At 52.5% G+C, this 15,620-nt stretch overlaps 1 protein-coding gene across 1 annotated transcript in view; it reads left to right on the forward strand.

Moving 5' to 3' along the window:
* LOC137433231 (glutamate receptor ionotropic, delta-1) overlaps positions 1 to 15,620 on the forward strand; it is an 889,585-nt gene that overhangs the window by 702,439 nt on the left and 171,526 nt on the right. Inside the window, exons 12-13 of the mRNA XM_078784012.1 lie at positions 632 to 770; positions 13,097 to 13,292. Coding sequence (XP_078640138.1) covers positions 632 to 770; positions 13,097 to 13,292 — 335 coding nt within the window. The remainder of the gene's footprint in view (positions 1 to 631; positions 771 to 13,096; positions 13,293 to 15,620) is intronic.

The following is a 15,620-nucleotide window of genomic DNA, read 5'->3' on the forward strand; positions in this document are numbered from 1 at the left end:
AATGACTTATTTGCTTAATTTTCAAAAAGGTTACCGCTTCGGATGAAACACTAGTGGTTTAGGTATGCTATTAGCTAATTGATTAAGAAATTAATTATTTTATGATTATTATTTATTTTAATTACCCAATTAATCAATCAATTATTATGCAAAACCTTCCAATACCGTCTCTATGTGCTGCACGGCGGCATCGCCGGGCGCTGAAGGTGTCCCTGCAATGTCACGCGCTGGAGGATATGTTATTTATTTATTTGGCATGGGGAACATGTACTTTGAATGTATCTGTACTTGGTCATACAACTGTTTAACCTTCCATCGTCATTCGTTTTCTTCAAGATTGTTTCCAAGGATGTAATTGTTTCCCCACATTCACCACAACAGCAATCTCCAACCACTCACTCCCCAATCCCCGCATGTCCGACACTTGTTATGAAGTGCATCTCCATCACAATATTCCATGTTGCATACATGTAGGAAATGTTCCAAGGAGAGGGAAATACAAATAAATTCAAGCACAAAGTTTTGTACAAAAATATGATTGAGGAATATGTTCTACTTTCTAAATAGCAATGAAAATGAATCGTTTGTAACTATAACTTGACTGTGGCCTTTACTTCATTGTGACGTGCAGGTCCCGAGGTTACCAACAGCTCCATGTCCTCTCGCATGGTTCTTGCAGTTTGGTGGCTTTTTGCCCTCATTGTTGTCTCATCGTATACAGCAAATCTCACAGCCCTGCTGACCATCAATCGAATGGACCCACCTGTCAGGTAGTGACCGCTCTCAACTCCTATCAGATCATTGTTAGAAAGATTGACCTTGGGTGAGAAATTCAAAATGGATTCACATTCACTGTACCCCACAATCACCGTACCCCACAATCACCGTACCCCACAATCACCGTACCCCACAATCACTGTACCCCACAATCACTGTACCCCACAATCACCATACCCCACATTCACTGTGCACCACATTCACTGCACCCCACATTCACCGTTCCCCACATTCACTGTGCACCACAATTACTGTACCCCGCAATCACTGGACCCCACATTCTCCCTACCCCACATTCACTGTACCCCACATTCACCGTACCCCACATTCACTGTGCACCACAATTACTGTACCCCACAATTACTGTACCCCACAATCACTGTACCCCACATTCTCCATACCCCAAATTCACTGTACCCCACATTCACTGTACCCCACATTCACCGTACCCCACATTCACCATACCCCACAGTCACTGTGCACCACAATTACTGTACCCCACAATCACTGTACCCCACAATCACTGTACCCCACAATCACTGTACCCCACATTCTCCGTACCCCACATTCTCTGTACCCCACATTCACTGTACACCACATTCACCATAGATCACATTCTCCGAACGTATCCCTATTCACCGTACCCCACATTCACCGTACCCCACATAAACTCTACCCCACATTCACTTTTCCCCACATTCACTGTACCCCACATTCACTATACCCCACATTCACTATACACCACATTCACTGGACCCCACATTCACTGTACCCCACATTCACTGTACTCCACATTCACTGTACACCACATTCACCGTACACCACATTCTCCGAACGTACCCCTATTCACCGTACCCCACATTCACCGTACCCCACATAAACTCTACCCCACATTCACTATACCCCACATTCACCGTACCCCACATTCACTGTGCCCCACATTCACTGTACCCCACGATCATTGTATCCCACAATCACTGTACCCCACAATCACTGTACCCCACAATCACTGTACCCCACAATCACCGTACCCCACAATCACCGTACACCACATTCACCGTACCCCACATTCACCGTACCCCACATTCACCGTACCTCACATTCACCGTACCCCACAATCACCGTACCCCACATTCACCGTACCCCACATTCACCGTACCCCACATTCACCGTACCACACATTCACCATACCCCACATTCACCATACCCCACAATCACCGTACCCCACAATCACCATACACCACATTCACCGTACACCACATTCACCGTACACCACATTCGCCGTACCCCACATTCACCGTACCCCATATTCACTGTATTGTGAATTTGTATTTCTCGACTGTATCTCTATGCTTTGCATTTAGGGTGCCGGCTTGGGATCCTAGGATCCTGGGTTCGAATCCCGGTCGATCGCTGAATTAACGCCAGGGGGGTTGACTCAGCCTGTCATCCTTCCGAGGTCGGCAAATTGAGTACCAGCTTGCTGGGATGAATGATCACGGTGTGTACCCCGATTTAGAATAGGTACACCGTATCCCTGCGCATCGTAAGAGGCGACTAAGGGTTGGCGTTAGGAAGGGCATCCGACCATAAAAACATTGCCTCAAACAGGGAACCATGATTGTCATGGGGCCCGCATGGCTAACCCCCGCCCATGATTGTCATGGGGCCCGCATGGCTAACCCCCGCCCATGATTGTCATGGGGCCCGCAAGGCTAACCCCCGCCCATGATTGTCATGAGGCCCGCAAGGCTAACCCCCGCCCATGATTGTCATGGGGCCCGCAAGGCTAACCCCCGCCCATGATTGCCATGGGGCCCGCAAGGCTAACCCCCGCCCATGATTGTCATGGGGCCCGCAAGGCTAACCCCCGCTCTAGCGGGGAGAAATGGCCTTAAAACGATCATTCATTCATTCATATTCATTGTGTGGTATGCACAACATATTTCTTGTTACTTGCGAAAATTGAAGATTTTACAAGTATATTGGTTGGTCTTGTGCCTTATCCTGCCTGTCAATCGCCTGCAGGTCACAATTTTAAACCGATCTTTGTGAAACGTCACGAAATTGTAGAGTTGGTCATAAGGAAGAAGCCTTTTGATTTTGGTCAAATAGGCAACATAGGCCAAAGGTGAATAACTTTGTCAAGTTTCTAAAATCCTCAGTTTTCATCTGATTTGCATGTCACCTCGATGAATTCAACCACCAATTATTTTTGAGGCCAATTAGGCCAAAAGGTCAACATGGGCCAAAGGTCAACTTATTTTAGGGATTTCACAAGTATCGTGCTATGTTTGACATATTTCTTGTTTATTTGTCTGTTTGTTTGTCTTATTGTGAACACTAGGGCATGCCCGTACTATATATATATCTAAAATTATATCCCCCCCCTCTATTTACATGAAATGGTTTGGTTCATTCGCAAAGCCAAAGCGAACGGCTTGCGAGTACGGTAGAACCCCCCCCCCTCTATTTACATGAAATGGTTTGGTCCATTCGCAAAGCCAAAGCGAACGGCGAACGGCTAAATCGCCATAGCTCGGTAGCTCGCTGCTCTCTGATTGGTCGAATCGTTTTTTGGACATAGCTCGGTAACTACTTGTCCGATTAATATGAAACCTTGAAAAGGCACATCCTCGGGTCCCCAGCAATATACCTGGCAAGTTTCAAGTATATCGGACCGGTAGTTGTCGAGAAACAGCGGTCGCATACACACAGAGATTACTGGAATTATAGATAGACTAGGGCATGCCCGTACTATATATATAGGACGTGCCCGTAAGTGCGTGATGTTACCGTACAATGAATGTATCGTCCCGACGCCGCAGCTCGGATGGCGCTGCAGTTAATCGGGCCCCCAAATTCCTCATCGACGATAACTAAACAATATATTATATGAATCGCACCGTACATACCTCCTTCTAGATCTTGTTCTTGTCTTGATATACTCACTCAGGCTCACTCTATCACGACTGAGTCCTCCCAGCTCCTCCAAATGGCGCCCGCTCGCCGCTACGTAAGTCCGGAAGTGACGTCCTCATTTGACTGTCCGGAAGGTCGCATATCGCAGGAAAGCGAAAGAATCGCAAATTAGTTTTAATTAGTTTTAAAACATCGTTTAACGCCAACATAGCGCCAACATAGTTTGCCGACGGGAAATAAATGAATACGCTCTCAAATGTGCCATCCGAGGCAGAGTCTGTTCGCCACGTTCGGCACACGTGATAGCTCGCTGCTCTCTGATTGGTTGAATCGTTTTTTGGACATAGCTCGGTAACTACTTCTGCGATTAATTTAAAACCTTGAAAAGGCACATCCTCGGGTCCCCAGCAATATACCTGGCAAGTTTCAAGTATATCGGACCGGTAGTTGTCGAGAAACAGCGGTCACAGACAAACATACATACAAACATACAAACATACAAACATACAAACATACAAACATACACACAGAGATTGCTGGAATTATAGATAGATGATATCTCAAACATTTGTGGACGGATTCCAACGAAATTTGGTGGAGAGGTTGGGTATGTGACACAGACTAAATGGTTAGATTTTGGTGAAGATCCGGATCCAGATTCACAGAATTTTTAAGTGATTGGGTTAAAACCGATATGTAGTATGACATGTCAAAAAGTTGTGGACGATTTATAACAAAACTAGGTGGCTGAGTTTGTTGGGCATCAAGAACAAGCCGATCAGGTTTTGGCTCAGGTACGAATCCAGATCCATGGGATACAACACGTACACTGTTCAGCCTGGCTGAGGTTTTCCGCTCTACCGAGTGCCATTCTAGTTATTAGTTCCCTACCCAGAGGGGTCTATAGGTTTGCTCTCCATTTGTCCGTACTTTCATCCGTCACACCTGTGGTTTTCTGCACTTTATTCCCTTACTCTTTAACATTTTCAACTGAAACTTTCTACATGGCTTTATTATGATAAGCTATATAGCAAGTTCGAGTTTCAGGGTGCTTCACCAATTTTTCACGGAGTTATGGCGTTTTTGGACTAAGATATCACATGTTGTACATGGGTCAGTTTGCCAGACTTTCCCCCTTACCCTTTAACATATTGAATTGAAACTTGGTAGGTGCATTGCCGTGTACGGCAGTGTGAGGCCGCTGGGGGCGAGGCCGAGTGAGACCGCTGGGGGCGGGGCCGAGTGAGGCCGCTGTGGGCGGGGCCGAGTGAGGCCGCTGTGGGCGGGGCCGAGTGAGGCCGCTGTGGGCGGTGCCGAGTGAGGCCGCTGTGGGCGGGGCCGAGTGAGGCCGCTGTGGGCGGGGCCGAGTGAGGCCGCTGTGGGCGGGGCCGAGTGAGGCCGCTGTGGGCGGGGCCGAGTGAGGCCGCTGGGGGCGGGGCCGAGTGAGACCGCTGGGGGCGGGGCCGAGTGAGGCCGCTGTGGATGGGCCGAGTGAGGCCTGTGTTGCCGTTGCCTGGAATAAAGATGGTGCTTGATGTTCTCTGCGTGTATTTTTCGGACCATGGCCACGTCGTATGGAAAGGTCCCCGAATATGCTGGGGACAACTTTGAACTTTGCGCAGCAGCTGAGGTTTTATTTCATCACTAACAACATCGTCGAGATGGGGAAGCAGAAAGCGAATCTTCGATCGTCTCTGTCGTCGTCAGTTTGCTGTGTGACCTGATTTAGCCGGGAGGACGTCGGACGATCCTTGTGATGAAATAATGGGATTACATCTGTTGCAGTTCTCTCTCTAGCGGTCACGCCTTTATGAGTAAGTTGGATTGAGGGTGAGAGGATTGTCTGTTTGAGACACTTTGAGCTGGTAAGCTTCGTGTGTTTTCTTGCGTGTTGCTTATTTGCATAATAATGCCTTATATCGCTGCTTGCTTATTGAATCCTTTTCTTTTGTCGATGAGTGGTGACTTGATTGAATAAAATCCCACACTTACGTAGTTCGTGGAATGATCATTTTACCACATGATCATTTCATCGTCTTCCGTGATGGGAGGGTCACGTGAGGACGTCGGACGATCCTGTTATCTACGAGTCCATAATAAAGATGCTGCACGATCATATTAAACCAGACAAGTCACCACAGTTATCGCGGTACGAGTTTGATGACCTGGTTCGGTTTCCCGATGAGAGGGTGGCTGAATTTGTGGCTGATTTTGTGGCTGATTTTGCGGTCAGGCTCAAGCATCTGGCGGGGGATTGTCCTTTTGGTGACGATGAACGATCACAGACATTGAAGGATCGTTTTATCGCGGGTTGCGAGATGAGAAGACGGTCGCGTCCATTTTACGTATAACGTTTGGAGAGATTACATTTGCTAAAGCGGTTGAAACTGGGGCTGCTGTGGAACAAGCTAGAAAGGATGTTCGTGCCATTATTGGGGAAGATTCGGCTGTTAATGCCATAGCTGCGAGAGGGTCACGTGTTTGCAATTCCCCAACTGGGTCGGCGGATCAGGGAACTTCTTCTTCTTCTTCTTCTTCTTTCCCCAGGTACATGCAAGCAGTGTGTTACAGGGACAACTTCCACAGCAGCCTCATCAGGGATGTGGTGGTTCACATTATCGTGGGAGCTGTCCGTTTCAGAATGCGGTGTGTTACCGGTGTGGCAAGACAGGCCATGTGCGGAGGGTCCGTTGGGGCTGGGTTCCATCACCGGTTGATGTGGTCGGGGCTGGCAGTGAGTTTCATCAAGAGGGCACGTTTCCGATGACGTCAGCTGCGAATCACCCCTTTGTGGTGGCAGTCAGTGTGAATGGCAGGCCAGTACACTTCACAGTGGATACCTGGGCATCAGTCAGTCTCGTGAGTAAACGGATCTGGCGTCAGTTGGGTTGTCCGGTGTTAGCCTCGATACACACTGTCCTTCTTCCAGGGGAGATGATAAAGCCATTAGGCTTGATGGATGTGTTGGTTTGTTGTCAGGACCAGCAAGTGGTGTTGCCCCTGCAAGTGGTTTATGGTGCTGGACCATCTCTACTTGGTCGTGATTGGTTGCACACCATTCGTCTGGATTGAGCAAACATTTACAGTGTCCATATGTCATGTCCGTCTCCTTCACGCTTGGAGGGGATCTTGGAAAAACACCAAGTTATATTTGGACCTGAACTTGGGAAGCTCAAACGTGCTCAAGGTCACCTGCACCTGAAGGAGGGTGTCGGTCTGCGGTTCTGTAAGACTTAACCGGTGCCATATGCCCTTCAGCCATTAGGCTTGATCTGAAGCCCATCGGCCCATCCACAGCGGCCTCACTCGGCCCATCCACAGCGGCCTCACTCGGCCCATCCACAGTGGCCTCACTCGAGCAGTCGGTAAAAGCAGGTGATACGTGTCAAACTGATGCTCATAATCCCTCACGTGTCGTTGTTATGGGCACCTGCTGATAGAATGTGGAAGCGCGTTCATGTAGATTTTGCAGGGCCAGTCATGGGCCACATGTTTCTGGTTGTGATCGACACTTACTCAAACTGGACGTTGACACTTACTCAAGCTATAATGGAGTCCACCTCGGAAGAGAACACGGTGAAGCATCTGCGGAGTATTTTTGCAAACAAGGGGTTTCCAGAGATTTAATTTTGGATAATTATTTGCAGTTTGGATCTGAGGTGTTTGGGCTGTGTTCATGCATGCTAATGGTATCAAACACCTGAGATCGGCTCCTTACCACCCAGCTACAAATGGCCAGGTTGAGTCATTTGTCAAATCGCTGAAACATGCCTTGCTCTGAGGCCAAGTGGTTCGATCTATGCAGAGTAGTAAAGCGCGGTGTTACGCGCGCTGCTTGTAAGCAAGGAGGAAGCAGACAATGCGGTAAGTTGTAAGAGTCTTTATTCAAGAGCTCTACTGTAACACTGGAGCGTTCCGGGCTGCGCGCCCGGTGTATATCCCGCGGCCACGCCTACCCCTCAGGCGTGGCCGCCACCCACTTGGTGCGCAGAATGATGCCCTCGCGCCAGTGAGCTTTCGTGTCCACCACACGTGCCCCCCCAGAATTCCCGTGCACCTGGAGGGCCAGTTTGCGGGGCAAACAGATGACCCGGCCGAAGCACCCTCTGGTGACTGGCGGCGTCCGGGGTGCAGTGATGCCAGCTGGGATGCCTCCGGCTGCACCCGGGATGAGTGCAGGCTCGGGGGGCGGCGTGCCGGCGGGGCCGGGCGGTGCTGGGGGTCCGCACGCCGGGGGGCGGCCCCGACGCGGGGGCCAAGTCACCGGCGGTGGGTGGTCCACGTCGAGGTGGGCCGGCTTGAGGCGGTCTATGGAGACCCGGTCAGAAGTGCCGCCGATGTCCAAGGTGAAATGTTTCACCCCGGTCTCCAGCACGCGGAAAGGCCCGTCGTACGGGGGCCGCAGTGGTGTCCGGTGGGCATCGTGCCGGACGAAGACGTACTCCGCGGTGCGAAGCTCCGGGGCGACGTGCGTAGGTGGGTGCCCGTGGTGCGCCGTGGGCACCGGGGCGAACCTCTGGGCGGTCTACTGCAGCGCGGAGCGCTCCTGCGCCGCGGACCATGGTGCCGTGGAGTCGGGGAAGAACTCGCCCGGCACCCGCAGCGGTTGCCCGAAGACCAACTCCGCCGCGGATGCGCGCAGGTCGTCCTTGGGCGCCGTCCGGAGGCCCAGCAGCACCCAGGGGAGCCTGTCGACCCAGCCGCCGTCGCGGAGGGTCGCCCGGAGCGCCGCTTTCAACGAGCGGTGGAACCGCTCGCACAGGCCGTTAGCCTGGGGGTGGTAGGCCGTGGTGCGGTGCAGCTGGGCCCCGAGCCCCCGCGCGACTGCCCCCCAGAGCTCCGAGGTGAACTGGTGGCCGCGGTCGGACGAGATGTCCGAGGGGGCGCCGAACCGTGTGACCCAGGTGGCGATGAACGCCTGCGCGACGTCCGCCGCCGTCGTTGACGCCAAAGGCACGGCCTCCGGCCACCGGGTGGTGCGGTCCATCATGGTCAGGACGTGGGTGAAACCCCGCGAGGGGGGCAGAGGTCCCACCAGGTCCACGTGAACGTGGTCAAACCGACGTTCCGGCACCGCAAACGGGGCCAATGGGGCCTGGGTGTGTCGGTGCACCTTCGCGCGCTGGCACGCGAGGCACGTCCTGGCCCAGCCGCGGACGGCCTTCCGGAGGCCATGCCAGACAAACTTGTCGGCGTTCAACCTCTGGGAGGCCCTCGTGCCCGGGTGGGACAGGCCGTGGATGGAGTCGAAAATCCGGCGCTGCCAGCCCGCGGGCATGATTGGGCGAGGCCGCCCGAGGGAGTCGTCGCACCAGAGGGCCGCGCCCGCGCCGTTGAACGGCACCTCGGTGACGCGGAGGCCCATAACGGCGGTCCGCAAGGCCTGGACGTCGGGGTCGGCGGCCTGGTCCGCCGCCATCCGGGCATAGTCGAGGCCGAGGTGGACCGCGTGGGCAACGGACCGGGAAAGGCAATCCGCCACCGGGTTGTCCTTCCCCGCGACGTGCCGGATGACCGTCGTGTATTCGGACACGGCCGAGAGGTGACGCTGCTGCCGGGATGACCACGGCTCGGCGACCTTGCCCATCGCGAACACCAGTGGCTTGTGGTCGACGAAGGCCGTGAACGCACGGCCCTTGAGCAGATGGCGGAAGTGCCTGACCACCAGGTGGAGCCCGAGCAACTCGCGGTCGAAGGTACTGTACCAGCGTTCGGGCGGGCGAAGCTGCCGGCTGAAGAACGCCAGTGGTTGCCAAGCTCCACGCACCCATTGCTCGTGCACCGCGCCCACCGCGTAGTCCGAGGCGTCCGTGGTGAGGGCGATCGGTGCATCGGGCGCCGGGTGCGCGAGCATGGTGGCATTAGCCAAGGCGAGCTTCGCGCCCACGAACGCCGCGTCCATCTGCTCGGTCCAGGTGACGTCACCTTTGCCCGGCGTCCCTCGGAGGGCCTCGTGCAAGGGGCGCAGGAGCTGGGCGATGCGGGGCAGGAAACGGTGGTAAAAGTTTACCATGCCCAGGAACTCCTGGAGCCCCCTGATCGTGCGGGGGCACGGAAACCCCTTCACCGCCTCCACCTTGGCCGGTGGGGGGACGGCCCCGTGCCTGGTGACGCTGTGCCCCAAAAAGTCAATTTCGGCGACACCGAACCGGCATTTGGCGGGGTTAATGATCAGGCCGTGCTGGCCCAGACGTTCAAAGAGCGTGCGGAGATGGTGTAGGTGCTCTTCGCGGGACGCGCTTGCGACGAGGATGTCATCCAGATAGACGTAGACGAAATCCAAGTCGCGCAAGACGCTGTCCATGGGGCGCTGGAACACCTGAGCCGCATTCTTCAAACCGAAGGGCATCCGAATAAATTCGAAAAGACCGAACAGCGTGATGACAGCCGTCTTCGGGATGTCCTCCGGCCTGACGGGGACCTGGTGGTAACCGCGTATGAGGTCCACCTTCGAGAAGAAGGACATATTCGCCAAGCGGGCGGAAAAGTCCTGAATATGGGGGACGGGGTAGCGGTCGGGGGTGGTGGCATCGTTGAGACGGCGGTAGTCCCCGCACGGTCGCCATCCCCCACCAGGCTTCGGCACGATGTGGAGCGGCGACGCCCAAGCGCTCTCGGAGCGCCGCATGATGCCGAGCCGCTCCAGCGTAGCAAACTCCGCTTTAGCAACCGCGAGCTTCGTCGGCTCGAGGCGGCGTGCCCGGGCGTAGACCGGTGGCCCGGCTATGGGGATGTGATGTTCCACCCCGTGCTTGACGGTCCCCGTCGAGAAGGTGGGCCTCATGAGCGCCGGGAAACGGGCGAGGAGGCGGGTGAATTCGTCCGCTGCCAGAAGCGTGCAGATGAACCTGGCCGGAACCGAACCGCTCAGCAAGCCGCTCGGCGAGCCGCTCGATGAGCCGCTCCGTGAGCTGCTCAACGAGGCGGGCAGCGCGCAAGCGAGCAAGCTGAACGTCTCAGCCTGGACAAGCCTTCTGTGCTTGACGTCGACCAACAGGCCATTGGCACAGAGGAAGTCCGCGCCGAGCAGTGCCATAGGCACGTCGGCAGTCACGAACGACCATCGGAAAACCTGCCCTCCGAACCGCAGAGAAAGGCAGCGTTTTCCGTACGTGCGAATGGGCGTACCGTTGGCAGCAAGCAGCGCGGGGCCCCGGCCCGTGGACTGCTTGTCGGACGTACTGGCGGGAACAACACTCACCTGCGCTCCCGTGTCGCACAGGTAATGGCGCCCGGATAAGGTGTCCGTTATGTACAGGAGGCTGTTTAATCGGCCGGCGCTCAGTGCCACTACCGAGGGCCGGCCCGGGCGTTTCCCGACCTGCCGAATGAGCACGGCGGGCGACATTGCCGAGCCTCGTGGCTGAACCTAGCGTGGAAATGGCACCAGGTTTGCGGCGAAGCCGGAGGCCGCGGTTTCCGCAGTGGTGGTGGGCGGGGCGCCACGAGGCGCCCCTCGGAGCAGGGGTGGGCACCCGCAGGAGGTTCAGCGGCTACGCGGTGCGTCGCGTAGTAGGGGTGGGCACCCGCAGCAGTTTCGGGCTCGGGAGCCGCTACGGCCGCACCGAAACTCGCCTGCGTGTCCACAGCCGCGTAGAACTTGTCGGCCTCGGCCGCGAGCGCGCGGGGTTCCGTTGACGCGGAACCGGCCAACGCGAGGCGTACTCGTGCCGGCATCTGGCGTCGAAATAACGCCCGGAATAGAGCGTTCGGGGTTTCGTCGCCCATGAGTGACAGCATATGGTCCATTCGGACCGACGGTCGCGTGTCACCGAGCTCGGGGAGGTCCAAGAGGCGATCGGCCCGTGCGTCCACCGTGAGGCCGAACGTGGCGAGGAGGAGACGCTTGATCGCCTCGTACCTGTCGTCGGCCGGTGGGTTCCTCAGGACCGACACGACGCGGGCGGCCGTGCTGGCCCCGAGGGAGGCGACCACGTGGCAGTAGCGTGTCTCGTCCGCCGTGATGCGTCGAAGCCTGAACTGGGCTTCGGCCTGCAGGAACCAGATCTCCGCCTGAGCTTCCCAGAACTTGGGGAGCTTTATCGCTACCGCGTTGGTTGCCATGGTTATGGCGGGTTCGAGTGGTCAGTGACGGCTGACCAGAACGTCGGAAGTCACCAATAAAGCGCGGTGTTACGCGCGCTGCTTGTAAGCAAGGAGGAAGCGGACAACGCGGTAAGTTGTAAGAGTCTTTATTCAAGAGCTCCACTGTAACATTGGAGCGTTCCGGGCTGCACGCCTGGTGTATATCCCATGGCCACGCCTACCCCTCGGGCGTGGCCGCCGCCCACTTGGTGCGCGGAATGATGCCCTCGCGCCAGTGAGCTTTCGTGTCCGCCACAGTAGGGTTGATATGTTTTTGCATGACTATCGTAATCCAGTGCATTCTACTACACAGGAAACGCCTGCATTCTGCAAGTATGGCCGACAGTTGCGGTTGCACCTGGATTTTCTTCAACCTGGTGCGCCTGAAGTTGTTACGGCGACCAATGTTCATTCATTTACGGTGGACCAGCCAGTTATGGCACGGGACTATGTACACCGACAGAAATGGGTCCCGGCAGTTGTGGTCCGAGTGTTCAGTCCGGCTAACTACCTGTTCGTACTTCGGCCGGGCTTATCTGGAAATGTCATTGGTGTCTGGTGGGGAGCCGTCATTTGTGTCCAATGCCTCACCGTCGAAGTCGTGTCCACGGCTCAATGCCCACGTGTTTCTTCTGGACACATTGTGCGACCAGCATATTGCAAAGGGGGGAGGAGTGTAGTGCTGTGTCCGTGCGAGTGAGGGTGCTGTGGGCGGGGCCGAATGAGGATGCTGTGGGCGGGGCAGAGCGAGGCCGCTGTGGGCGGGGCCAAGCGAGGCCGCTGTGGGCGCGGTGCCGCGGTCGAGTGAGGCCTGTGTTGCCGTTGCCTGGAATAAAGATGGTGCTTGATGCTCTGCGTGTTCCCATCTTTATAACAAAGACCGTACAGCAGGGACATGTATTGTAAAGTAATTCTCACTCATTGTTGTTGTTACTCTTATTTATTTTCTGGCTGATTTGATTTCTATTATTCTTCTCTGTGCCTACATCTTGTGTTTTCGGCTCATCTTTCGCCGTGTGACATTAGTCATCGATGCTATCATGTATTTTATTGCCAAATTGTGATATGACGTTTACAAGTCCTCCAGTTTATTTTGGATTCTCATCAAAGAGTATAATCCAGTAAAATGCATTTCCAGCTTTATCATACACATTAACTTTTCAAATAAATGCTATTTTATACAATCATATACCTAAGGATTGAAAAAGCAGTTTAACCATATATCTGGTTATTCCTTGTCCTTGCTCTAGTAAACCAGTTCTAATTGTGCCAGCAACACCCTAGTAATACAGTATACACCTGCTGTGTGCAGGTCACTCCATGACTTGGCACGACAGTCCGAGCTGCAGTATGGCACTGTGCTCGACTCGTCAATTTACGAGCACATTCGCCTGCAAGGTCTCAACCCACTGGCTCAAGGTGGCCTGTTTGCAGAACTCTGGAAGGTCATTGGGAGAGGCAACGGCACAGAGAACTGCGTGCGAGACCCACGGGATGGAGCGCGAAGGGTAAGACTGTATCAGTGTATTTTAAAGAACAACAGTCAAATGTGGTTAACAATCATTGTCTGTCAGCTAGAACATAAGGTTTTCATTCAAACTAAAAAATACCAAAACATAACCTCTGTGGTGGCTAAAAAGTCTTACATTTAGGATAATGTTGGTCAAATGCATTTTAGGATACATTCCAGGGTAGGATACTGTAGGTGGGTTCAATTGTGATGTATCGTTTACACTGACATTTTAAAAATATTTTTTGGTCAAGGCTCATGGAAGAGCGAGGCCACAGAACAGATCAGGGCACAACATAACGAAGGGAAAGCAGGAGAAAAAAGAAACACCAATAGCAAAGTGGAGGGAGAAGGTCGGCAGAGAAGGAGAAAACAGGGGATGCAGGTAACGGTGAGGGGCAGGGGAGAATGCAAGGGAGTGGACAAGATGGATACATAAGCAAAATTTTGAGAAGGTACTTCAGGTATGGCCCTGATATCTTAGGCCCACACTATTTTTTTAGGGACGTGCGTACCGACGGGCTTGATTTAACCTCACTAATAATTTATATTCGACAAATTATGCGATTTTATTGGGGTCCCTCATCGTGAGTAACATTCGGCCCAAAAAAGCCAATGGAAATCTGACGCAACAAACCCGGGCAGTGTATAATCAGCAGAGGCCTACAGGCCTCATGTCTTTGGCCCACCAGAAAAACAAGGTGGCGGCCATTTTTTTTCATCTGCGTGCTGTGGTGGTTGGAATCAAGCGATAAATGTGGGTGGGCTCTGGCAGCTACCCGACCAATAGGTGCACATTTTAAAAATTGACCTGCAACAAGGACCACAACAACAACCATGCCTAACTCTTGTGGACCTGCGATAAATAATTAATGTTCAGACTTAAAATAATACAAACTTTAAGACATTTTTAACTCAACTGGACTACTGTCCAGTTGAGTTCATCACATACTGAACCCTCCGGCGTCTGTCGTCTGTCGTCGTGGTCGTCGTCGTCGTCGTCGTCGTCGTCTGTCGTCCGTTAACTTTTCGGCGTTAACACTCCAGCGTCCACAAATATCAACCGATTCTGATCAAACTTGACTTGCCGCATCCTTACCCCAAGGACCAGGTTGGTATTACATTTCAGCCCGATCCGTTGAAAAATGGCGGACTTAGGCGACCATTTTGTTTTTGGTTATGAAAACGACGTTAACACTCTAGCGTCTACAAATATTAACAGATTTTGATCAAACTTAGAATGTTTAACCCTTACCACACAAGGTAGGTTTTTATTGCATTCCAACCCGATCCATCGCAAAATGGCCGCCATAGGCCACCATATTGTTTTCAGCTCCGAAACGACGTTAAGACTTTAACGTCCACAAATATTTATGGATTTTGATCAAACGCAATTGTAAAACAAGGACAAGTATAAGGATACAAGGACCTTAAAATTATTACACAAGGTTGTTGGCTTTTAATTTAAGTCAAATCTAGTACAGACAACTGACCTACTTTAAAGTTGTCCAGTCAGTTCAGTAGAGTTCTGCTTCCCTGGAAGCTCTAGTTATTGCATCCATTATCATCATCATTAATGTATGTGTACTATAAAGAGCTCCTGCAATTCCGAAACATTTCTTGAAGATGGTTAAATGTTGCCTGGTTTGAGTGGATTTCCATTGCTTTCCCAGCAGTCAAGGCAGGGATTTGTAATTTGCTCAAGGGGCCTGGCGATAACTCGTTTCCTTTTCACGAAGGACACTGGGATCTTAAATATGACGTATTTCTGCCTTGCCTTGCATACGAAACACCACAATGGCAATTCATAGCTGGGTCAAGATTCAAACCAAGGCTAGACAGCTCAGAAATGAGTGTAGAAGCCTATGTATCATCAATAGATATGTCAAACCTTTCTGGCACAACAATTTAGGGGAAATTTAGGGACAAGGGTAAAAATTCCACTTGTGTATACATTTTGGGGTATTTGTTGAAAATTGTTCACAATAAGTTCAATGGGTAAACGTTTTCTTTGTTATCCATAAATTATCATATTAACATGTGACACCCACAATTCATGTGGTAGAGCGTTTTTTATACATGGCCGAGGCTCATGTAAGAGCTAGGACACAGAACAAATGAAGACACAACGTAACTAGAGGTTCCAGGGAACCTGAACTCAACTGGTCTATATCAATATGGTTAGAATATGCATAATAGAACCACAAACTATATAGTTTATATGATAATAATAATAATTATGAGTTTATTGATAAATTTGATCAGTATTTGTGACTTTTAGAGCTCGGACGTCGTCCAAACTGATGTTTATGGGTCAAGTCATGTC

The sequence above is a fragment of the Myxine glutinosa genome, chromosome 8, assembly GCF_964187855.1.
Source record: "Myxine glutinosa chromosome 8, kmMyxGlut1.1, whole genome shotgun sequence".
Lineage (NCBI taxonomy): Eukaryota > Metazoa > Chordata > Myxini > Myxiniformes > Myxinidae > Myxine > Myxine glutinosa.